This window comes from Dipodomys spectabilis, unplaced genomic scaffold (genome assembly GCF_019054845.1).
Source record: "Dipodomys spectabilis isolate Male_0828 unplaced genomic scaffold, ASM1905484v1 ptg000003l, whole genome shotgun sequence".
NCBI classification, from domain to species: domain Eukaryota; kingdom Metazoa; phylum Chordata; class Mammalia; order Rodentia; family Heteromyidae; genus Dipodomys; species Dipodomys spectabilis.
In genome coordinates this window covers 14,874,590-14,899,000 of record NW_024870680.1, presented here as the reverse complement: position 1 = coordinate 14,899,000, position 24,411 = coordinate 14,874,590, and the positions used below count along the sequence as shown (strand labels likewise).

Below are 24,411 nucleotides of genomic sequence, written 5' to 3'. Positions count from 1 at the left end.
CTAGGATTATAGGCATGAGCCACCAGCACCCGGCTTCCCCATATTTTTATATTTTGTTTTAGAGATGGGGGTCCTGCTAACTTTGCTTGGGTGCCTCTGTCTCCTGAGTGTCTGAGGCTGCAAGTGTGTGTCATCCCCATAACTTAGATGATTTGTTTGTTTGAAGTGGTGGGGATTGAACCTAGGGACTTATTTGTATTAAGCAGTTGCTAGTACTACATGATTTTTTTAACTTTATAGAACTCTGACTTTATAGAACTCTGTAACTCTGATTACTTTTATTGTCTGTCCTTTTCTCTATATGATCCCCATTAGAAAACTTTGAAAGGGTTATTGCCTGTTGAAGACCAAGAGGAGATAAGAGGGGCTGGGAAGGTGGCTCAGTGGTAGAGTGCTTGTCTTGCATACATGAGGCCCTTGGTTAGATTCCTTAGCACCACATAAGCAGAAAAAGCCGGAAGTGGTGATGTGGCTCAAATGGTAGAGCACTAGCCTTGAGCTGAAGAGTTGAGGGACAGCACCCAGGCCCAGAGGTCAGGCCTGACTGACCTAAAAAAAAAAAAAAGTTTAGAGTCTCATGAAAATATATTTTATCCACTTGTCCCTAATGGCTTTCACAAGAGAGAATATCCAAAAGAAAGATGTGTGGTTGGGATTGAATATATCTCAGGAGACAAGGGCAAACTGAAAGTCAGTCCACTATCAAAAGGTATTTATGCCAACAAGAAGCCCTTATAGCCCCAAATATTACCAGTCCTGTGAGAACAATTTGTTTCCTTACACATAATCTGTCTGTCCCTTGAGAAGCATAGAAACAGGTTTGTCTTATTTTTCTCTTTTAGGTGGCATTGTTCTGAGTGCCAATCGGTACTACAAGACAAGACCCACTCATGGCATTGGACGATACAAGCACTTACTTAAAGAACAAGAGGTAAGGAAGACCTTTAGGAATGATATTGTGCAGCTTTTGCAAAGACTTGAAGTTACACATGCACTAGAAGAATAAAGAGCTAGCCCTGGGCTGGGAATGTGGCTTAGTGGTAGAGTGCTTGCCTTGCATTCATGAAGCCCTGGGTTCGATTCCTCAGCACCACATAAACAGAAAAGGCTGGAAGTGGCGCTGTGGCTCAAGTTGTAGAGTGCTATCCTTGATCTAAAGAGGCTCAGGGACAGTGTCCAGGCCTAGAGTTCAAGCCCCACAACCAACAAACAAAAAAAAAGAAAGAAAGAAAGCACCCTGAGAGGGTTGGGAAGGTGGCTTAGTAGTAGAGTGCTTGCCTAACATGCATGAAGCCCTGGGTTCAATTCCTCAGTACCACATAAACAGAAAAAGCCAGAAGTGGTATTGTGGCTCAAGTGGTAGAATGCTAGCCTTGAGCAAAAGAAGCTCAGGGACAGTGCCCATCCCTGAGTTCAAGCCCCAGGACTGGCAAAAAAAAAAAAAATCCTAAATTCAATCATCTCAAGTTCTATAAAATATAAAACAGAGAGAGGGAGAAGAGTAAGGGTGTGAGTAGAAGGGAGAGGGAAAGAGGAAGGAAGGAAAGAAGGAAGGAAAAGGGGAAAAAGAAGCCAGGTGCTGGGGCCCACACCTATAATCCTAGCTACTCTGCTGAGATCTGAGGATCACAGTTTGAAGCCAGGCAGGGCAGAAAAGTTCATGAGACTCTTATCTCCAATAAACCACACAGAAAAAGCCAGAAGTGGTACTGTGGCTCAAGTGGTAGAATGCTAGCCTTGAGCAAAAGAAGCTCAGGGACAGTGCCCATACCTGAGTTCAAGCCCTAGGACTGGGAAAAAAAAAAAAAAAGGAAAAAGAAATAGAGGAAATTATTTGGTTTTATTATTTGTGGCATTAAATGCAAATCTTAATATTTAGTTCAGTTTGGATCCACAGAGTAGAAATTATAAATTTACTTTTTAGCTGAATGAGCAGTATGTGGCAAGTATAGGTAGATTATACTTTCAGTATTAAAGTAGCTGATTTATATGTTATTTACAGAGTTAAAATACATATATGTTCTTTGAATCCATTATCACTGTTACCTGGAAGATTGTCTGAACATCATACCATTATTTCACTTGTTTCTCTGACTCTAGCTGCATGTCATCTCTGTGGTTGGTTAGATATCTCTGTATATGAATTTTTTTGTGGGGCTGGGAAGGTGGCTCAGTGGTAGAGTGCTTGCCTTGCAAGCATGAGGCCCTGGGTTCGATTCCTCAGCACCACATAAGCAAAAAGCCGGAAGTAGTGTTGTGGCTCAAGTGGTAGAGCGCTAGCCTTGAGCTGAGGGACAGCGCCCAGGCCCAGAGTTCAGGCCCACGACCGGAACCAAAAAAAAAAAAAAAAAAAGAAAATGAAGTTTTTTGTGTTTTGTTTTATGGTTCTGAGGTTTGAACTCAGGGCCTCATGCTTGCTTGCTTTGCTGGTACTTTATCACTTAAGCTATACCTCCAGCCTAGCTCTCTGATGGCTGTTTTGGAGATGCAGTCTTACAGACTTTCCTGCCTGAGCTGATTTCACACTGAGATTCTCTGGATCTCACCTTCCTGAGTTAGGTAGGTATAACCTACTGGTACCTGGCTGTGCAGAAGATGTTTTTGGTGGGGTGGACACAATGCTGGCCTGACAAAATGATTTTCTTTCAATCTTAACTATCACTTCTGCTAAGTAGTGCAGTTGAGAAGATTTTGCTATTCATCTTGAAGGGACTTTAACTTCTTTTATTATTTTGGTTTGGAATTACAAATGTGTACTACTATACCTGTCCTGAGTCCATAGTGTATATCTCAAAAAAAATTTTTTTTTTTGGTATTGGGACTTGAACTCAAGGCCTTGTACTTTCATTCAGCCTTTTCACTTTTTTGCTCACATCTGGTGTTCTACCAGTTCAGCCATGCTTCCACTTTGGCATTTTGCTAGTTAATTGGAAATAAGAATCTTGTGAATTTGTTTCCTTAGCTGGCTATGAAATGTGATCCTCAGATTCAGTCTCCTGAATAACTAGGATTGTAGGTGTAAGCCACCTGCTCAGCATTAGCTCAAAAATGTTCCCAGTGCTGGGGGCTGGGAAGGTGGCTCAGTGGTAGAGTGCTTGCCTTGCATTCATGAGGCCCTGAGTTTGATTCCTCAGCACCACATAAGCAAAAAGAAAAAAGCCGGAAGTGGCGCTGTGGCTCAAGTGGTAGAGCCCTACCCTTGAGCTGAAGAGCTGAGGGACAGTGCTCAGGCCCAGAGTTCAGGCCCCACGACTGGACCTAAAAAATAAAAAATAAAAAAATGTTCCCAGTGCTAAGAGTTGGGCCTAGGGCTCTGCACATTAGGTAGGCCAGCATTTTTTATCTTAACAAATGTTGATAGACTGGATTTCATGATGTTATAAATATTTAGTAAGCATCTGTTATGTGCTGTGCTCTGCTGATGCCTTACCTATTCAGAGTGGGTTGAAAAATAATATTGCAGAATGAATGAACAAGATCTGGTTTCTTAGAGAGATCTAGTAAGCCAGCAGTGTAAAACAGACAATTATGCTCCTAGACAGAAAGTAACTGATATTAAAAGGAAGATATAAAACGCTGTTAAAATTCAGGAGTGATTTACACCTATTTTGAGTTGTGAGACCTTAGGATAAGTTGCTAGAGTTGCTTTGTTTTAGCAGTACAAAGGTTTGAACTCAGGGCCTCATTCTTACAAGGCAGTCTCTTTACCACTTGAGCCACATCTTGAGTCTCTTTTTGCCTTGCCTTTTCCTTGTTGTTGGCTGTGGGGCTTGAACTCAGGGTCTGGGTGCTATCCCTGAGCTCTTTTATTCAAGACTAGCACTAAAATCACTTAGCCACAGTTCCACTTTCAGTTTCCTGGAGGTTAATTAGAGATAAGAGTCTTAGCCGGGTGCTGGTGGCTCACGCCTGTAATCCTAGCTACTCAGGAGGCTGAGATCTGAGGATCGCAGTTCAAAGCCAGCCCGAGCAGGAGAGACCGTGAGACTCCTATCTCCAATAAACCACCAGAAAACCGGAAGTGGCGCTGTAGCTCAAGTGGTAGAGCGCTTGCCTTGAGCTGAAGAGCTGAAGGACAGCACCCAGGCCCAGAGTTCAAGCCCCACGGCCGACCAAAAAAAAAAAAAAAAAGAGTCTCATGAACTTTCCTGCTTGGAAATTTGACAATTTGTAGATCTAAGCCTCTTGAGGTGCTAGGATTACAGGCTTGAGCCACCATCAGTTGACATTATTTATTTATTTAGGTTGGTCCTGGGACTTGAATTGTGGGCCTGCCCACTGTCTCTGAGCTCTTCAGCTCCAGGCCAGTGCTCTATCACTTGAGTCACAGTACCACTTCCGGTTTTCTGGTGGTTAATTGGAGATGAGTCTCTCGAAAGTTCCTTCCTGGCTGGCTTTGAACAGCAATCCTCAAATCCCAGCCTCCTCAGTAGCTAGTATTATAGGCATGAGCCACAGTTGCCCAGCCCCTAAGTTTTTTGTTTTTGTTTTATGGTCAGTCGTGGGGCTTGAACTTTGGTCTTGGGCACTATCCCTCAGCTCTTCAGCTCAAGGCAAGTGCTCTACCACTTGAGCCACAATGCCATTTCCAGTTTCTAGTGTTTTATAGGAGATAAGAGTCTCAGGGACTTTCCTGGCCAGGCTGGCTTTGAACTGTGATCCTTAGATCTCAGCCTCCTGAGTAGCTAGGATTATAGGCATGAGCTACCGGCACCCGGCTCCCTAAGTTTTGAAGGAGAGTCTCACTTTACCCTCATGGCTTGGGCTATGATCCTTCACTTGTACTTCTTTATGTTGCTGGGATGGATAAGCATGTGCGTCAGTGCCCAGCCATTGCGTGTCCCCATGCCACCACACCTGCCATTGGGTATGATTGAGTATTGTGAACTTTTATGCCCAAGATGGCTTCAAACTCCCTTGATCGTAGCCTCCAAGTAGCTAGGATTACAGACTGGAGTCACTGTGCCCAGATTAAGAGTTGTTTTTTTTTAAAACATCCTCTAAGTTCCACATATATTAGTGGGAAAGAAAATTAATTTTGTTTGTTTTCCCATTTCTTGGGCTCCTGTCTTTTTTTGTAATTTTTTTTACTGTTATTATAAAGATGATATACAGAGTAGGCTCCTTTGTTTTTTCTTTTCTTTTTTTGTTGGTTGTGGGGCTTGAACTCTGGGCACGGACTTTCCTGCCCGGGCTGACTTTGAACCGTGATCTTCAAATCTTAGCCTCCTGAGTAGCTAGGATTACAGGCATGAGCCACCATGGGCTCCTTAGCTTGGTATAAAAGCAATAACAACTCAATATTATCTGCCCCAGTCTTTCCCTCCTGGATCTTTTCCCCTATTATGGATACTGTGACTTGACTATATTGGGTTCCTTTATTTTTATTCACATTTTCCTACTTTTTCAAGACCTCTCATGCTGTTGTATCTGTTTGGAAAACCAGCCTCAAATTTTACATGTAGTCCAGGTTGGCATGGAACTCATGATCCTCTTTCCTTATCCTGTGAATTCTGAAGCATGTTTGATACTCTTCACCTTTAAATTGGGACACAAATGAATGTCTCCTTCATTCTCTACACTGGGTTATTTTCTATAACTGGGTTATTTATCCTTCTAAGAACTGCCAGTTTTTTTTGCTTCCTCCATCCTAATACTTACTGCCTATTTAACCATCTTTTTGATAACTATCTCCCCTTCTAGATTGTGAGAAACTTAAGGGTAGAGGCCATGTCTCATGTGTCTCTTTTTTCTCAGTGTTCAGCACAGGATATGCTATCAAGTAGGAGACAGTACATATTGATCAAGCTAAGTTGAAATGTGGTTATTGTAAATCAGCAGTGGTGAACAGAAGTCACTGTACACAGTTAACTCCAGATCACTTGGATTACTTGAAGTGAGTGGTTCTCCTTTTGCTTAGGAATGTCATGTATTGTTCTAGGGTTGCTAGCACAGAAGTGCTGGATAGTGGTAGAAGTTGCTTCCGCTCCTGACTCCTTATATAGATAGCACAATGAAAGCTTTCAAGCTTTCATCTGATAACTCATAGAAGCTCTGTCCTGAGGGCCAGTCATATTTACCCTTCTGGGAACTGGAATGGATAAAGTAGAAGGAATTATGTGTGGCTTCCTTTCTATCTCTTCCTATGTTAGAAAGGAAAAACAATACATATCCAGATTCCCCTATTTTTATCCCTTCTTTTGGTTGTCTGGCCCTCTTTAAGCAATCATTCCTAAGATAAGCGTTAACATTTTCATCCTTATATACAAAGTGTCCAGCCCATGTCCCAGTCTGCTGGTATAATCCCTTTCCTCCTTCTAAAGGTCTCAGTCTTCTAACTTCTTTACTGGGAAGGAAAGGGGCATCTAATTTATCTCCGCTTTCCTTGTCAATACTGGTTTGGTCTCTCTCTTGCATGGCCTCACTGTAAATGAAGTTTACCATAAATAATCTAAGCTTTCCCTTTGATGGGCTGCATGGGACGATGTCAAACAACTATCATATTCCAGAGCTCTTATACTAGTGATTTCTTTGCTTGCATATTTTCTCATGTACACTCACTGTCTCCTACCTCTGTGTCTTTATACATGCTCTGACTTCTCTGTGGGATGGAACCTTTCTTTCTCTCTTCATTGTAGTCATTATTAAAACCAAGTTTGACTAGCAGCAGTGAGAGGTCATACTTTGGAGCATTGTTGCAACCCTAGCACTGTCTTAGTGTGTAAATCTCATTATTCCCTCATTAATTATCAATTTGTCAAGTTGAAAAAGCTTCGTTACTCAAGAGGATGAGATCTGAGGATTGTAGTTTGAAGCCAGCCTAACCTACTCAGAAAAAGCCAAAAGTGGTCTGTGGCTCAAGTGGTAGAGTGATAACCTTGAGCAAAAAGAGGCCCAGGTAAAGCACCCAGAGTTCCAACCCCAGGACTGACCACCCTCCCCATGTCCCCCAGAAAAAGAAGAAGAAAAGAAAAGAAAAAGCTTCCAGTGTTTTGGAGTGATTAACATTTTATAGAAATAAAAATAATAGTCCTCAACATTTATATAGTGCTAGGTCATTTCTCCCTAGGTCACTTATTTGTCCTCAGTCATTTTCCAGTTTTTAATCTTCAGTTAATAGCAGCTCAGTGATCAGACAGTTGCCAAGAATTGGCTATGGGAGGACAAAATCAGAGCAACATAGCCATCAGATTGAACATTCTTTTTTCATTACAATTACATGGACAAGGTAATGAGTACATTTCTTATCAAGCATTGTTGCCTCCTCCTTTGTTTCTCCTTCCCATCCCTTCCCATCTCTCCCCTCTCTCCCCAGAACTTGTTATTTATTCTCATTTCTAGGCTCTGTGGCAAAAGAGTAAGATACCTCTTTTGTAACTCAGGCAGTTTCCTTCCTTTTTAGAATGGCCCAGGTATCAAGATATATTACCTGGGCAGGGAATGTGGCTTAGTGGTAGAGTGCTTGCCTAGCATGCATGAAGCCCTGGGTTCGATTCCTCAGTACCACATAAACAGAAAAGGCCAGAAGTTGAGCTGTGGCTCAAGTGATAGAGTACCATCCTTGAGCAAAAGAAGCTTAGGGACAGTGCCCAGGCCTGAGTTCAAGCTCCAGGACTGGCAAAAAAAAAAAAAAGATATCTTTACTCTTGGGAATGTTATGCTGTTTTTGCTGTTGATAGAGGTATCTGCCATTTGTGATACCTGTTTATTTTGTTGTAACACCCATATATAGATCAGCATTCACAGCCCAAAGTCTGAGAAGATGGGAATCCTTCTCAGGAAAATCAGCAAGTCAGAATAACTTTATGGTAACAATTCTAGCTCCTAGGAACAAAAGATTGGTTTTGCTGGTCTAGTTATTATAGGGCTAGACATGAATCATAGGACTGGCTTAGGGGGAGAGAGAGTTGTTTTATCTCAGTATCATGTTTTCTGTCAAGTTTGCTTCTTGTAGTTCAGTGCAAGAAAAACCTTCAATGAACATATACTATGTGACTAGCACTATAATCAGCCTTGGTAATATGCAGGTGAATGGGACTTGATCTCTTCCAACTAAAAGTAGAGTCAGCTGGGAAATTCAGTCTTCCAAAATGTAACAGCTTCAGGAATAAACTTAAGAGATACAGAAGCAATTCTGATGTCTTATTACATGTAGTAAGTACATGTAATTTTATTTGTCAATCTTGAATGAGTTAATGAAGTTAAAGTCTCTGAAAGTAAGGATGTCATGGAATTTAGAAAAATACATATCTACTAAATTTCACCTGCATTCTTTTTTCTTTCTTCACATTAAACTTTGTTTTAAGTGGTCTCAAAAGTCTGTGACAGATTTTTGGCTATGTTGTTTCCATTAAGAAGTACTGATTTTTTTTTTTTTTTGCCAGTCCTAGGGCTTGAACTCAGGGCCTGGGAACTGTCCCTGAGCTTCTTTTGCCCAAGGCCACCACTCTACCACTAGAGCCACAGCACCATGTCTGTTTTTTTTCTGGTTACATGGTACTGAAGAATTGAATCTAGAGCTTCATTTATGCTAGGCAAGCATTCGACCACTAAGACACATTCCCAGCCCCATTTATTTATTTGTTTGTTTATCTATTTATATATTTATTGCCAGTACTGGGGCTTCAACTCAGGGCCTGGGCATTGTCCCTGAGCTTCTTTTGCTCAAGGCTAGCACTCTACTACTTGAGCTACAACATTACTTCTGGCTTTTTCTGTTTATGTGGTACTGAGGAATCAAACCAGGGCTTCATGCATGTTATGTAAGCATTCTACTGTTGAGCCACATTCCCAGCCCAAGAAGTACTGATTTTTAAAAACTAGTAACTTAAAACTGCCACACAGAAAAGAATGTCAAATCCTCCCCCCCCCAAAAAAAAAAGCAAAACAAAACCCTGCCATACAAAAAGGGTCTGCAGGGTCTTGGAAGGTGGCTCAGTGGTAGAGTGCTTGCCTGGGATGCATGAAGCTCTGGGTTTGATTCCTCAGCACCACATAAGCAAAAAAAGCGGGAAGTGGGGCTTAGGCTCAAGTGGTAGAGCGCTAGTCTACAGCTGAAGAGCTGAGGGACAGCGCCCAGGCCCAGAGTTCAAGCCCCACGACCGACCAAAAAAAAAAAGGGTCCACAAAACATTTTCTACCTACATTCTTGGCACTGGATATTCTAAGAGTATCTAGTTGCTTGGGCTAGCTGGTAACTGGGATATATAGAAGATAAGTTCCCTCTGTTCTCTATCCACTGGAGATCTCAACCTGTTTCATTTATTATGCCAAATTACAAACATGTCATATTTTTAGAAGGGTTCATATTTGACATGAATAGTAGTAATTAACCCTTCTCAGTTAGATGAAATTTAAGTAATTCCAGCATCTGAAACAAGGCACCCATCAGTAGTGATGACAATGATGACTACATTAATCTTTTAATGATCCTTTAGGATTCTAGTCTCCTTTTTCAAATGTACATCCTCTCATATTTATTTATTTCAGGAATATATTGCAAGCTTCAAAGGGTAGAAATGAGGCTGTATTTTTTTTTAACTAACCATAGTCTGGCACTATTACCAGTGGTCAGTCAATATTTGTTAAATAAATAAATAAATGTACATGAAGGATATGTGATGGGAGCACATAGGACAGATTTCTAACTCAGTGTGAACAATCAAGGAAGGCTTCCTACCAGTCTGAGCTGTCTTTAAAAAATGAATGAAACTTTCTCCCATCAAGCATATGGTCTGGGGATTCAGAGGCGCTACAGGAAGGGGATATATGCTGAGCAAATTTGGGACAACACTGATCCTGGAGATTCCACTGCGAAACTTTCAACATTTTGTTAATTCTCAAGTCTTACATGGGCATTAAAGGAAAAGGGGAGATAAGACCTGAGAAGAAAGCAGGTCTGCATCAACCTTTTTAAAGAGAGCATTTATTAAGTAGCTACCATATAGTTAGATATTATGTCCCAAACCTAGGAGTACTGGCTCCAATTACTGCCTTCTCAACTGCACATCTGAGGTAGCTGCTCTTTTATTCTCCTCGGCATGGTATGGGCAAAGGGTCTTGCATTAAATGTGTCTTATATACAAAGAGGACCAGCTCTTTCTAGTGTGCTTTCTGTTTTCTCTAGGCTGTAAGTTCCTTGGGACTAGATTTTCTGTTTCTTTGGTATATTTTCTAAGTGATTGAACTAGCACTTTGCCCATGCTTAATAAATTCTTCATTTTTTTTTTTCCCCCCCTCTGATCATGGGGCCTGAACTCAGGGTCTGGGCGCTGTCCCTCAGCTCTTCAGCTCAAGGCTAGTGCTCTACCACTTGAGCCATAGCACCACTTCCGGCTTTTTCTGCTTATGTGGTACTGAGGAATCGAACCCAGGGCTTCATACATGCAAGGCAAGCACTCTACCACTGAGCTTCCTTCCCAGCCCCAAATTCTTCATTCTTGAAAGCATACCTGTAGGATACAAGGAGAATGCTTACATCCAGTTTATTATGCTAACAATGCTACATTACCCAATCTTTTAAAAAGTAACTATTTATTATTATATACCAGGGGTTTGTAACCAGGTTTTTTAAAAAACTTCATTTCAGCTGGTCACTAGTGGCTCACGCCTGTAATCCTAGCTACTCAGGAGGTTGAGATCTGAGGATAGCGGTTCAAAGCCAGCCTGGACAGGAAAGTCCATGAGACTCTTATCTCCAATAAACCACTCAGAAAACTGGAAGTGGTGCTGTGGCTCAAGTGGTAGAGCACTAGCCTTGAGCTGAAGAGCACAGGGACAGCGCCCAGACCCAGAGTTCAAACCCCACAACCAACAAAATAAAACAAAAAAAAAAATCATCTCATTTTAGATTATTACAAATGGTATATTTAATCCTCAGACTATTTTATGTGTATTAAAGACCAAGTCTGAAGAATCTGAGACTCAGAAAAATTAAGTGGTTTGCTTAAATGACTAGTAATTTCCAGAACCAATATTTTGACTTAACACAGTTAGAATCTACTAAAGTCCATGTTTTTACTGTATGTCCTGTTAGAGGTACCTAGAGCTTCATAATGCCACTGCTACAGATAAGGAAAACCAAGGTCTTAGAGAGGTCAACCTATGTTACATAATGACTTAAGCAGATAGAATTTGAGTCCACATTTTGTCTAGCTTTCATCTGAGTCTTCTGCTTTTTATGCAAGTATCAAGCTGTGCTTCTTTGCCACCCTAATCAGAGCCAGGTCATCATATCTACATCTCTTTTTTTTTTTTTTTTAGGTCTGGTCGTGGGGTCTGAACTCTGGGCCTGGGCACTGTCCCTCAGCAATTCCGCTCAAGGCTAGCGCTCTACCACTTGAGCCACAGCACCACTTCCAGCTTTTTTCTTTATGCTTATGTGGTGCTGAGGAATCGAACCCAGGGCCTCATACACTGAGCCACCTTCCCAGCCCCAGTATCTACATCTCTTGCATGTTATTTTGACTTATATACATACTCTGGTCAAACCTCATGGCTCATTATAGACTGTTCAGACAGAGATCACCAAATCATTCCAATACTTACATATAAATTTTGTTATTTTCATCCCTAGGACTGCTGGAAGCTGAATATATTACAGGGATGTCAGTCTTTCTTTTTTTTTTTGTCGGTCGTGGGGCTTGAACTCTGGGCCTGAGCGCTGTCCCTCAGCTCTTCAGCTCAAGGCGAGCGCTCTACCACTTGAGCTACAGCGCCACTTCCGGTTTTCTGGTAGTTTATTGGAGATAGGAGTCTCACGGTCTTTCCTGCCCGGGCTGGCTTTGAACCGCGATCCTCAGATCTCAGCCTCCTGAGTAGCTAGGATTACAGGCGTGAGCCACCAGCACCCGGCTTGGATGTCAGTCTTTCTGCTGAAGGGTTAGGATGATATTGTTCTTTCCTTCTCTCACCCTAAAGAATATAGCCTGGCTGGGTGCCGATGGCTCATGCCTGTAATCCTAACTACTCAGGAGGCTGAGATCTGAGGATCATGATTTGAAGCCATCAAGGGAAGGAAAGTCTGTGAGATTCTTATCTCCAGTTAACCACTAGAAAACTGGAAGTGGTGCTGTGGCTCAAAGTGCTGTGGTAGAGCACTTTGAGCACTAACAAGCCTTGAGCAAAAAAGCTGAGGGACAATGCCCAGGCCCTAAGTTTAAAAAAAAAAAATGTGGTGGGCTGGGAAGGTGGCTCAGAGGTAGAGTACTTGCCTTGCATGCATGAGGCCCTGGGTTTGATTCCTCAGCACCACATAAGCAAAAAGAAAAAAGAGCTGGAAGTGGCGCTGTGGCTCAAGTGGTAGAGTGCTAGCCTTGAGCTGAAGAGCTAAGGGACAGCGCCCAGGCCCAGAGTTTAGGCCCCAGGACCAGACCCCCCCACCAAAAAAAAAATGTGGCCTGTGGTAATGGGCAGATACTCTCACTTTAGTGAATAGAGTCAGGGATTATACCCACAGTTCTAGCTTTCAGGCCTGGCTAGACATGAAGTAGTACCTTGGCTATTTCCTTGCTATTGTAATCTTAACCATGTCATTTTCCCTTTATGTAAGGAAAAGAAGAGACTAAATTATCTCTCAGATCCCTGCCAGATGCAAAAGCCTGTGATTCTAATTTCACTCTTTCTCTGTCAGCACTTTCTCAGCAAAGTTTCCCAGTAACTTTTGGCAAACAACTTGCCTACAGATGACTTCAGTTTTCTGTACAAAACTGACCTACTCATTTATCTTATGACTCATTCAGAGGACCATAATGTAGTCTTATGGGAACCTAAGAAGGGCTACCCTGTGCCGTCCCATAGTGAATCCATCCTGGTCATAGGAGTACCAGAGTTTGATGGTAGACAATAGTCCATCTTTTCTACTACCATTCTCCTTGCCTCGCATCTTTTCTTGCTTAGTTGTCCCCCATGTGCAGTTGAGATAGGCTCCCTCCCCCAAACAGCTCTATATCTGAACAGCCCTTGCACAGATATCTTTCATGGCTCCCCAGGAGGTATTTATGAAGGCCTGAATTTAGACTGTAGGAATAAAAAGGAGAAAGTGGGTAGGACAAAAATTTTGCAAGGGGCTGGGAAGGTGGCTCAGTGGTAGAGTGCTTGCCTTGCATGCATGAGGCCCTGGGTTCAATTCCTCAGCACCACATAAGCATAAAGAAAAAAGCCGGAAGTGGCGCTGTGGCTCAAGTGGTAGAGTGCTAGCCTTGAGCTGAAGAGCTAAGGGACAGTGCCCAGGCCCAGAGTTCAGGCTCCACAACCGGACCAAAAAAAAAAAAAATTATGCAAGTAAAGTTACATAAATTAATAGAATATATCAGTGTAGAACACATATTTATCATATGCAGGACCCTAGATCCTGATCCTTAGCACCAAGAAAAGAAAAAATTATGGAAACTAGTATTTAGTATTATATGCAGTTATGCTTTTGCTGGATTGCTGTACACTTGGCTCAGAGTTGAACTATGATAATAATAGGCTCCCGATAAAGTGGACAGGTCCAAGTGGATCTAGGCCAACATGGAAAAGCAAGTGAGAGGCCAAGAGGGACACTGGAATCAGCTTTCTTTATTAACTTGAAGGAACACCTTTGAAGAGCCTTGGCATTTTCTTTGGTTAAGGAAAGCTTCCAGGCTTCAGAGAAGCTCCTCCCTTCTCTGCTGGAAATTTTTAGTGCTCTCCATTACATTCAGGCTTTTAGCATTCCTCACTGCTCAAACTGCAGTGCTGATTGTCCTAATGAGGAGGCCTTTTTTTGCTATATTTGGCCTGGGGCAGGGATAGCTCTGAAGAAGAGAGAGAGAGCAAGGCTTCTGTGCCTTTATGGTTAGTATCTTTAAGATTGACTTCTCTCACTCATTCCAAGGTCTAGCTAGCATCCTTGGTTGGCCACCTTTGTTGAGAACTTTAATAATAGGGAAGGCTTACCTGGAAAAATCCCTTATATTGTGGTTTAAATAGTTGGGTGTTAGTTCCTGGGATTTGAACTGTCTGGATATGTGATTCTGGAGGACATACTTAATCTTTTTTTTTTTTTTTAAGTTTAGAACTTTATTTTTTATTATATTTAATCTTTCTAGGCTTTGTATTCTTCCCACACACAAATGAAGAACTAGGGGAGAAAATAATCTCTAAATTCCTTCCCATTCTGGAATTCTAAAATAGTGACTTACCACGTTTTTTTCTTAGTTGTGCTAGGATATATTTGGATGGTAATGAAAATAAAAAATTTTTATTGTGATTAAGTGATTACATAATTTCCCAAATTTCACAGTATTGTAGGATAGTGATGCTTAGTTAAAGTCACAAACATATTCTAACTTTCATGGGGCACATTGTCTATCGTGGTCTATAACATTTATGAGTTCTATGAGCTTTGCAGTACAGTTATTTCTTCCACATTGGGTGATCTGTACATTTCTTTCGTTTTGCATAGCATCAGCTGTTCCCTCTTTCCCACTCTTCCCTCCCTCCCATTGCTGCCATTGAGCTGCTTAGTTCATTTTGATCAATGTCAAGTCAAGCAAAGGATTTTTAAAGAAAAACGTTGAGGTGTACAAGACACTATGTAGAAAATGAACTTTACAACTTAGGCGGGGAGTTGGGAAGGTGGGGAGGGAAGGGATGAAAAAAAAATGTACCTGTGTATTTTGGGGTTTATAGACCTATTGGAATTCATCTGCCAGTGGCTCACGCCTGTAATCCTAGCTACTCAGGAGGCTGAGATCTGAGGATCGCAGTTCACAGCCAGCCCAGGCAGGAGACTCCATGAGACTGTTAACTACAATCAACCACCAGAAAACAGGAAGTGGTGCTGTGGCTCAAGTGGTAGAGCGTTAGCCTTGAGCTGAATTGCTGAAGGACAGTGCCCAGGCCCAGAATTAAAGCTCCATGACTGACCAAAAAAAAAAAATCCTTTGCTTTCATCAGAACCTTTTTTTTTTTTTTGCGGGTCGTGGGCTTGAACCCTGGGCCTGGGCGCTGTCCCTCAGCTCTTCAGCTCAAAGCTAATGCTCTACCACTTGAGCCACAGTGCCACTTCCAGCTTTTTCTATTTATGTGGTGCTGAGGAATCAAACCCAGGGCCTCATGCATGCAAGGCAAGCGCTCTACCACTGAGCCACCTTCCCAGCCCCTTCATCAGAATCTTAAAGAAATCAAAAGTAGGCAATCTCAGCACCAGAGGCTCACACCTGTAATCCTATCTACTCAGGAGACTGAGATCTGAAGAACATGGTTCAAAGACAGCCAGGCTGGACACTCCTTGAGACTCTTATCTCCAATAAACAACTAGAAAACCAGAAGTGGTGCTGTGGCTAAAGCAGTAAGAGCCCTTGCCTTGAGCTGAATAGCTCAGGGACAGTGCCAAAGCCCAGAGTTAAGCCTCTAAATAAATAAATAAATAAATAAAACTTATTATCTTGTTTTGAGATTCACCTACCATCTCCAGTCCTGTTTCTGCTAAAAATTGGTACATTGACAATTATGCTAGATCAAAGATCTGCCCACCTCTCATCTTTCCTGTCCCTCTCTGTAGTGGAAATAAACCCAGAGCCTTGTTAAGTATGCCTTCTACATACCAGCCTAGATTTTTGGAGTGGAGAGAAGGTAGTACTTGGGTACTGACTGAGCTCAATCCCCTTTGCATTTGCTGGGCAGGTGGTCTTATCACTTGAGCGACACTTCCAGGTTCTTTTTTTTTTTTGGGGGGGGGGGGGGTCCGGTCGTGGGGCCTGAACTCTGGGCCTCAGCGCTGTCCCTCAGCTCTTCAGCTCAAGGCTAGCACTCTACCACTTGAGCCACAGCGCCACTTCCGGCTTTTTTCTTAGGTGGTGCTGAGGAATCAAACCCAGGGTCTCAAGCATGCAAGGCAAGTGCTCTATCACTGAGCCACCTTCCCAGCCCCCACTTCCAGGTTCTTTTTGCCTTGGTTATTTTCAAGGTAAGGTCTTGCTTTATGTTCAAGGCAACCTGGGCTGTGATCCTCATATTTGTGTTTCCCCATGTCACTGGGAATGTCAGGTATGTGCCTTGTAAGCACCTTGTAATTGTGCTTACCCCATAGCTGGAATGACACTATTGAGTGACATAAAGCCTTAAGAATTTTTTTAAAATTATTTTTATTTTTTGTCGGTCATGGGGCTTAAACTCTGGGCCTGGGCGCTGTCCCTTAGCTCTTCAGCTCAAGGCGAGTGTTCTACCACTTGAGCCACAGCGCCACTTCCAGCCTTTTTTTTCCTGCTTATGTGGTGCTGTGGAATCGAACCCAGGGCCTCATGTATGCAAGGCAAGCGCTCTACCACTGAGCCATGTTCCCAGCCCAGAATTTTTAAGCCTAGGATAGCCTCAAATCCTGATCTCCTGTTATTGTTCCAGTACTGGGGCTTGAACTCAGAGTCTTGAGCTCTCAACTTGGCTTTTTTGCTCCCAGCCCATGCTCTACCACTTGGATCATGTTCATCCAATTTCAGTTTCTCTCTTGCTTGAGTTAAGAGTCTCATTGATTTGTCTGCCTGGTTGGCTTCAAGCCAGCCCACTGGAAAATGAACTTGTTCATTCCTTCCCAAGAAAACTTCAGGGCTGGGAAGGTGGCTCAGTGGTAGAGTGCTTGCCTTGCATGCATGAGGCCCTGGGTTCGATTCCTCAGCACCACATAAGCAAAAAGAAAAAAGCCGGAAGTGGCGCTGTGGCTCAAGTGGTAGAGCGCTAGTCTTGAGCTGAAGAGCTGAGGGACAGCGCCTAGGCCCAGAGTTCAGGCCCCACGACCGGACCCAAAAAAAAAGAAAACTTCAGTTTGAGAGAAAAAAGTGAATTAATTTGTTTGTTTTTAATTGTTTTACAGTTTTGGTTGATTTAAAAATGCCAATATGCTATGATTGAATTTCTTTTATAATATTTTGATTTATTTTCTTTCTCTTTTTGTTTTCTGTCCAGCTCAAGAAGAAGAAAGGAAAAGTTGAATTGAGACCCATTAATTTGGGGACCGATTATGAATATGGAGTTTTAAACATTCACCTGATTGCATATGACATGACTGTGGCAGAGAGTTATGCCCAGTATGTTCACATCCTCTGCAACCATCTCTCCCTCAAAGTTGAGGAAAGGTAGGAGGGATGGTTTTGTATGTGATGTTCTTGGAGTGGGAAAAGCATGTTCTGCTTTTCAGTGAAGTCATGATTTTAATAAATAATTTGAGTGGATCAAGAAAATATGGTTCATATATACAATGGAATCTTACTTATCTTTCAGAAAGAATTATATTCTGTCACTTGCAGGGAAATGGATGGACTTAGAAAAAATTATGTTAAGTAAAATAAGTTAGGCTCAGAGAGAAAAATAATACATGTTTTCTCTCATGTGAAAGGTAGATTTAAAGTAAAATATACATGAGAGCATACAGTATGCAGATATACACAAAGAAATTGACCAAAGGATGGAGTACTTAGGGGAGGAGTCCAATAGTATAAGTTCTCTGAATGACTAGCAAACCATTTAACAAAATGGGTACCAGGAAGCTGAAACAAGTCTGGGGGTGGAGGAGACAATGACAGGACCACCCGAAAGGAGGGAGGAAGGGTGAACAAATGCAGTCATTATATTCAATGTACGTTATGTAAAAATTGAACTGTGTAACTTGAGGGTAAGGACTGAAGAGGGAAAGATTGGGGAGAATGATAGAAGGGGTAAAATTGATCAAGGTGCATTGTACATATAACTTGACTTCTAGAACTGAAACCCCTTTGTACAACTACTTAAGAGAAGTAAGTGGGTTTTTTGTTTGTTTGTTTGTTTTTTAGGTAACTCTTTTAGGTTTATAGTCTGCCACAATCAAAATATAGAGCATATAGAGCAGATCCATCAATCCAAAAAATAATCACAGTATCCTGGTGTAGTCAGTCTCCTTGCCCTTCCCCAGGCAAGCCCCTGGCACCTACTGATGGGTTTTCTATGCCTATTGTTTTAACTTAATCTAATGTATTTAGCCAAGTGCTGGTGGCTTGTGCCTGCAACCCTAGCTACTCAGGAAGCTGAGGTCTGAGGACCAAAGTTCAAAGATAGCCTGGACAGGAATGTCAGTAGACTTTTTTTGGCACAGGGCAGGGGGTTAGGGGGGTGGCTGGGGGGAAGAGTACTAGGTGCTATTCCTGAGCACTTGAGCCACAGTATCACTTCTGGTTTTCTGGTGGTTAATTGGAGATAAGAGACTCACAGACTTTACTGCCTGAGCTGGCTTTGAACCACGGTCCTCAGATCTCAGCCTCCTGAGTAGCTAGGATTACAAGCATGAGCCACTGGCACCCAGTGTCAGTAGACTCTTAAAGTTAGCCAGCAAAAGGCCAGAAATAGAAGTGTGGCTCAAATTCTAGAGCACCAGCCTTGAGTGAAAAAGCTAAGGGACAGCACTCATGCCCTGGGTTCAAGACCAGCGCGCGCACACACACACACACACACACACACAAATAGAGGAAGGAGAAGGGGGAAGGAAAGAAGGAAGGAAGGAAGGAAGGAAGGAAGGAAGGAAGGAAGGAAGAATATCTTGTAAACGAAGCTGTATAATGTACAGCTGTTTGTCCTCTTACCATTACATGTTTGAGATTGCTTTATGTTTTGTAAGTGGTTTTTTGTTTTGTTTTGTTTTTGTTCAGTCATGGGGCTTGAACTCAGGGTCTGGGCACTCTCCCTGAGCTCTTTTTGCTCAAGGCTAGCACTCTACCACTTTAAGCTGAAGGACCACTTCCTGTAAGTTTTTTTCTTTTTCTTTTTGGTTGTTGTCATTGCTTTGTCTGTTGTGGGGGGCTGAACTCTGGGCCTGGGTGCTGTCCTTCAGCTCTTCAGCTCAAGGCTAGTGCCCTACCACTTGGACTACAGAACCACTTCTGGCTTTTTTCTGCTTATGTGGTGCTGAGGAATCAAACCCAGGGCCTCATGCATGCAAGGCAAGCACTCTACTACTGAGCCAACTTCCCAGCCCCATGTTTTTTGTTTTTGTTTTGTGATAAAATACATGTAAAGCTAACAGTCTTAACTATTATTTTGTTTGCTTGTTTTTTCGCCAGTCATGGGGCTTGAAATCTGGGCTTAGGCACTGTCCCTGTGCTCTTCAGCTCAAGGTGAGCACTCTACAGCTTGAGCCACAGTGCCACTTCCAGTTTTCTAGTTGTTTATTGGAGATAAGAGTCTCATGGAGTTTCCTGCTGGGCTGGCTTTGAACCGTGATCCTCAGATCTCAGCTTCCTGAGTAGGTGATTATAGGTGTGAACCACCAGCACCTGGCTAGCCTTAATTATTCTAAAGTATACAATTAAAGTAATATCAAATCCATCCATAATTTTGTACAACACCACCATCTGTCTCCATAACCATCCATCTTATAAAACTTAACTGGCTGCCTACCAAGCATGAGTTCCAAACCTATTACCATTAAGAAAAAATCCATACTTACTAAACTCTCCCTTTCCTTCTTAGCCTCTGTCAATTACCATTCTATTTTCTGTCTCTGATTTTGACTATTTAAAGTCATAAGTGGAAATGGCTTATTTTACTTCTTCTATGGTAACTGGGTCCCAGTGCTTACATAGCCAAAAGAGGAGAATTATGAGTTCAAGATCTATATTTATGGGGGCTGGGAAGGTGGCTCAGTGGTAGAGCACTTGCCTTGCATGCATAAGGCCCTGGGTTCGATTCCCCAGCACCACATAAGCAAAAAGAAAAAAAGCCGGAAGTGGCACTGTGGCTCAAGTGGTAGAGCATTAGCCTTGAGCTGAAGAGCTGGGGGACAGCGCCCAGGCCCAGAGTTCAGGCCCCATGACCGGACCCCCCAAAAATAAAAAAGATCTATATTTATGTACTTGTTTGTTTATTATGCTGGTTCTGTGACTTGAATTCAGGGCCTGAGCTTTTTTGCTCAAGGATAGCCCTCTACCACTTAAGCCACAGTTCCATTTCTGGCTTTCTCGTGGTTAACTGGAGATTAGAGTTGCATGGATTTTCATACCCTGGCTGATTTTGAATTGTGATCCTCAGATCTCAGTCTCCTGAATAGCTAGGATTATAGGCATGTGCCATCAGTGCCTGGCTAAGAGCTACTTATATTTATTTATTTTTAATGTTTTTTTTTTTTGTAAAAATACTGAACAGAGGGGTTAGTTACATGAGCAAGGTAATAAGTACATTTCCTATCAAGCATTGTTGCCTCCTCCTTTGTTTTTCCCCTACCATACCTTCTCTCCTACCTCCACAACTACACTCTGCCCCCTCCCCTAAGTTGTAAAGTTTATTTTTCAACATAGTGTCTTGTACATCTCATTGTTACAATGGGTCAACCTGTATCCCTATTTAAACATTTTGTTTTTTTCCCTTCCCTTCTCCAAATTAGACCAACATCAAATACAGTGAAAACAGGGGTTATACTGTGGGGGAGGAACATAAAAAGCAACAAAATCACATGGCTCCTTCCCAGCGCCATTTAGGTAAATGCCCAAAGTGGGATTTCTGGGTCATAGGGGAGCTTTATGTGGAATCATTTGAGGAAGCTCCATACTGTTTTCCAAAGTGGCTGAACAAGTTTACACTCCCACCAACAGGAGTTGGTGGGAGGCTCAGTGGTAAATGCTTGCCTTGCATGCATGAGGCCCTCGGTTCAATTCCTCAGCACCACATAAGCAGAAAAAAGCAGAAATAGGGCTGAGGCTCAAGTGGTAGAGCACTGGTCTACAGCTGAAGAGCTGGGGGACAGCGCCCAGGCCCAGAGTTCAGGCTCCACAACCGACAAAAAAAAAGAAAGAAAAGAAAAGAAAAAGAAACCCAAATGATTACAACACGGTTTCCTTCTGACCACATCCCCTCCGGCATCTATTGTTATTAGAGTTCTTGATTATAGCCATTCTAACTGGGGTGAGGTAGAATCTCAATGTTGTTTTGATTTTCATTTCTTTTATGGCTAGAGAGGTTGAACATTTCTTCATGTGTCTATCTTATTTTTATTTTTTTTTATTTTTTTGTCGGTCATGGGGCTTGAACTCTGGGCCTGGGCGCTGTCCCTCAGCTCTTCAGCTCAAGGCGAGCGCTCTACCACTTGAGCTACAGCGCCACTTCCGGTTTTCTGGTGGTTTATTGGAGATAGGAGTCTCACGGTCTCTCCTGCCCGGGCTGGCTTTGAACCGCAGTCCTCAGATCTCAGCCTCCTGAGTAGCTAGGATTACAGGCGTGAGCCACCAGCGCGCGGCTTTTATCTTATTTTTAACAGTCCACTTCTCTGCATTGATTGAAGTTTTTCCCACTGTTATATATGAGCAGTGCAGCAGTTTTTTGCTTTTTGTTTTGCCAGTTTGGGGGCTTGAACTCAGGGCCTGGGCACTGTCCCTGAGCTGTTTTTGCTCAAGGCTAGTACTCTACCACTAGAGTCACAGTGCCACTTCTGGCTTTTTCTGTTCATATGGTAGTGAGGGCTTCATGCATGCTAGGCAAGCACTCTACCACTAAGCCACATTCCTAGGCCAAGTGTACCAGTTTTGTTCTGTCAATAGTGTGAATGGCTGTAGCTGCAATTTCTAAGGGAGAGAAAAGGAAGAGGCCTCTCCTGTGGGCCTCCTAACCTAAGGCATCCCTCACTTAGCAGCAAGCTGGGAGATGGAAATCATACTCATCTGGGAGAAGCTTCCAGTCCTGTCAAGCCTGTTGGTACCCAGTCTATGTTCTGTGGAGAGTGGAAGCATCACCCAGCATCACTTGCTGTGAAGAGCCCATACTTTGTTACCTCTTCTCTTAATTCTACTTTCAAAAAGATTTAAGGCATAACTTTTATCTTATTTTGCTTTGTTCTTAAAGTACTGAGGACCCCAGGGCTTTGTGCATGGTTCCCAAAGGAAACATTGGTTTGTCAACAGGGTTGATATTCTAATGTAATTATTTCATTTCTTCTTCCCTGACCTTTCAAGAAATGTTTATTATGAAAAAACTGGAAATTATACAAAATAGGACATAGGTCAAGTGGAAAAATGCTATCCCTACAAGCACAAGGCTCTGAGTTCAGACCCTAGTACAGAAAAAGTGTGGAAAGTACACAAGAATGTAGACACTTGAGAAAAATTATGCTGGGCACCAGTGGCTCACACCTGTAATCCTAGCTACTCAGAAGGCTGATATCTGAGGCTTGAGGTTCAAAGCTAGCCCAGGCAAGAAAGACCGTGAGACTCTAATCTTCAATAAACCACCAGAAAACCGGAAGTCGTGTTGTGACTCTAGTGGTAGAGTGCTAGCCTTGAGCTGAAGAGCTGAGGGACAGTGCCCAGGCCCAGAGTTCAAGCCCCATGACCTACAAAAAAGAAAGAAAAAAAGAAAGATTACCTGTACTGTTATCACTCAAAGCCTCAATTACAAGACTTCCCAGTATTTTTTTTTTTTTTTGGGTCTGGTTATGGGGCCTAAACTCTGGGCCTGGGCACTGTCCCTCAGCTCTTCAACTCAAGGCTAGCGCTCTACCACTTGAGCCACAGCGCCACTTCCGGCTTCTTTCTTTTTGCTTATGTGGTGCTGAGGAATCGAACCCAGGGCCTCAGGCATGCAAGGCAAGTGCTCTACCACTGAGCCACCTTCCCAGCCCCTCAGTATTTTTTTTTCAGGTCCAGTCGTGGGCCTGAACTCTGGGTCTGGGCGCTGTCCCTCAGCTCTTCAGCTCAAGGCTAGCGCTCTACCACTTGATCCACAGTGCCACTTCCGGCTTTTTGCTTTTTGCTTATGTGGTGCTGAGGAATTGAACCCAGGGCCTCAAGCATGCAAGGCAAGCGCTCTACCACTGAGCCACCACTGAGCCACCTTCCCAGCCACACTCCCCCCCCCCCCCCTGCCTTCTGGGCTGTAGAGGTACTGATGACTTTCTTGGAATGCTTCCTCCAGGCAAGCACTTTAGCTCATTCTTTACATCTAGATAAATGGCTCTCACCTGCAAAGCCTTCCTTGAGCCTACCTTTTATCCTCTTGTCCCAGTCTTACTCAGAACCTACTGTGATTGCTTTTGTCTTACTGGAGTGCAGGTGCTTGTGTACTTGCCTGTCTCTGTAACACTCTGAGTGAGCTCCATCTTTTTTGATAGGTAGCAATTTAATAATAAAAGCATATTAATATTGTTCAGTTGTCAATTAAAAGCACCCAAAGCTTCGTACCAGTGTCTCATGCCTGTAATCCTAGCTACTCAGGAGGTTGAGATCTGAGGATATCAGTTCAAAGGCAGCCTGGGTAATGAAGTCTGTAACTTTTCTTTTTTTTTTTTTTCCCCCGTCATGGGGCTTGAAGTCTGGGCCTGAACGCTGTCCCTCAGCTCTTCACCTCAAGGCTAGAGCTCTACCACTTGAGCCATTGCTTCACTTCCAGTTTTCTAAGTGATTTATTGAAGTTAAGAGTCTCACCGACTTTCCTGCCCGGGCTGGCTTTGAACCGAGATCCTCAGATCTGAGCCTCCTGAGTAGCTAGGATTACAGGTGTGAGCCACCAGCACCTAGCTAAGTCTGTAACTTTTGTCAGTCGTGGGGCTTGAACTTAGGTCTCAGGAGTGGGCACTGACCCTGAGCTTTCTGCTCGAGGCTAGCACTCTAACTCTTGGAGCTATAGGTCCACTTTTAGTTTTCTGGTGGTTAACTGAAAGTAAGAGTCTTGTCAGACTCTTTATCAATACTAAACTATAAACAAAATGCAAAAGTGGAGCTGTGGCTCAAGTGGTAGAGTGGCTAGCCTTGAGCACAAAAGCTCAGGGACAGTGACTGGGCCCTAAGTTTAAGCCCCAAGGCTGGAGTGCACACACACACACACACAGCAAACAAATACATTTTGAAATAATAAATGACTATCATTATTAAGTATTTCAGTTTAGAGAACTCCATCTTGGTAAAGTGCTCTCTTCTATACTTTAAATATATTAGTTATAGAACATATTGTTGATAGAAGGCTTATAGACTTGGGGAAAACAAATTCACTTAGCATGTAAAGTAGCCAGTAATAACTAGTACCTGAGTGAGTTCCTTGAAGGTATGGATGGGGTTTGTCCCTAGAGAGCCCGTGACAAAGCAGGTTGTTATGAAATATTTGTAGAATGAAATCAATGAATAAAATTCCGTTCAGCTCTGGAAGTGTGACTGAAGTGGTAAAGTCCTTGCTCAGTAAGCATTAGGTCTTGAGTTCAAATTCCAGTACTCCCCACCGCCACTCTTCCCCCTAAAAGAGCCAAACTAAACAAACAAGAAAAAACATTATTAGTGACAGGAATGGATAAGTTCTACTTTAGTCAGCCTTAGTTACAGAATGCCAAAATGGAAAGATAAAACTAACATTTTAGAGTGACTTTTACTTTTCTTAAAGCTTTTATTAACAATTATTTTATTTGACCTCCCATAAGAAGTCTGTGATTGCGTATCCACTTGTGTGTGT

General features: G+C 42.7%; 1 protein-coding gene across 2 annotated transcripts in view; it reads left to right on the top strand.

Annotated features, from left to right (window-relative positions):
• Mrpl48 (mitochondrial ribosomal protein L48) overlaps positions 1-24,411 on the top strand; it is a 55,730-nt gene that overhangs the window by 19,922 nt on the left and 11,397 nt on the right. For both annotated transcript variants that reach the window (XM_042688128.1, XM_042688120.1), the window contains exons 4-5: positions 843-931; positions 16,927-17,096. In XM_042688128.1, the coding sequence (XP_042544062.1) occupies positions 843-931; positions 16,927-17,096 (259 nt within the window). The remainder of the gene's footprint in view (positions 1-842; positions 932-16,926; positions 17,097-24,411) is intronic.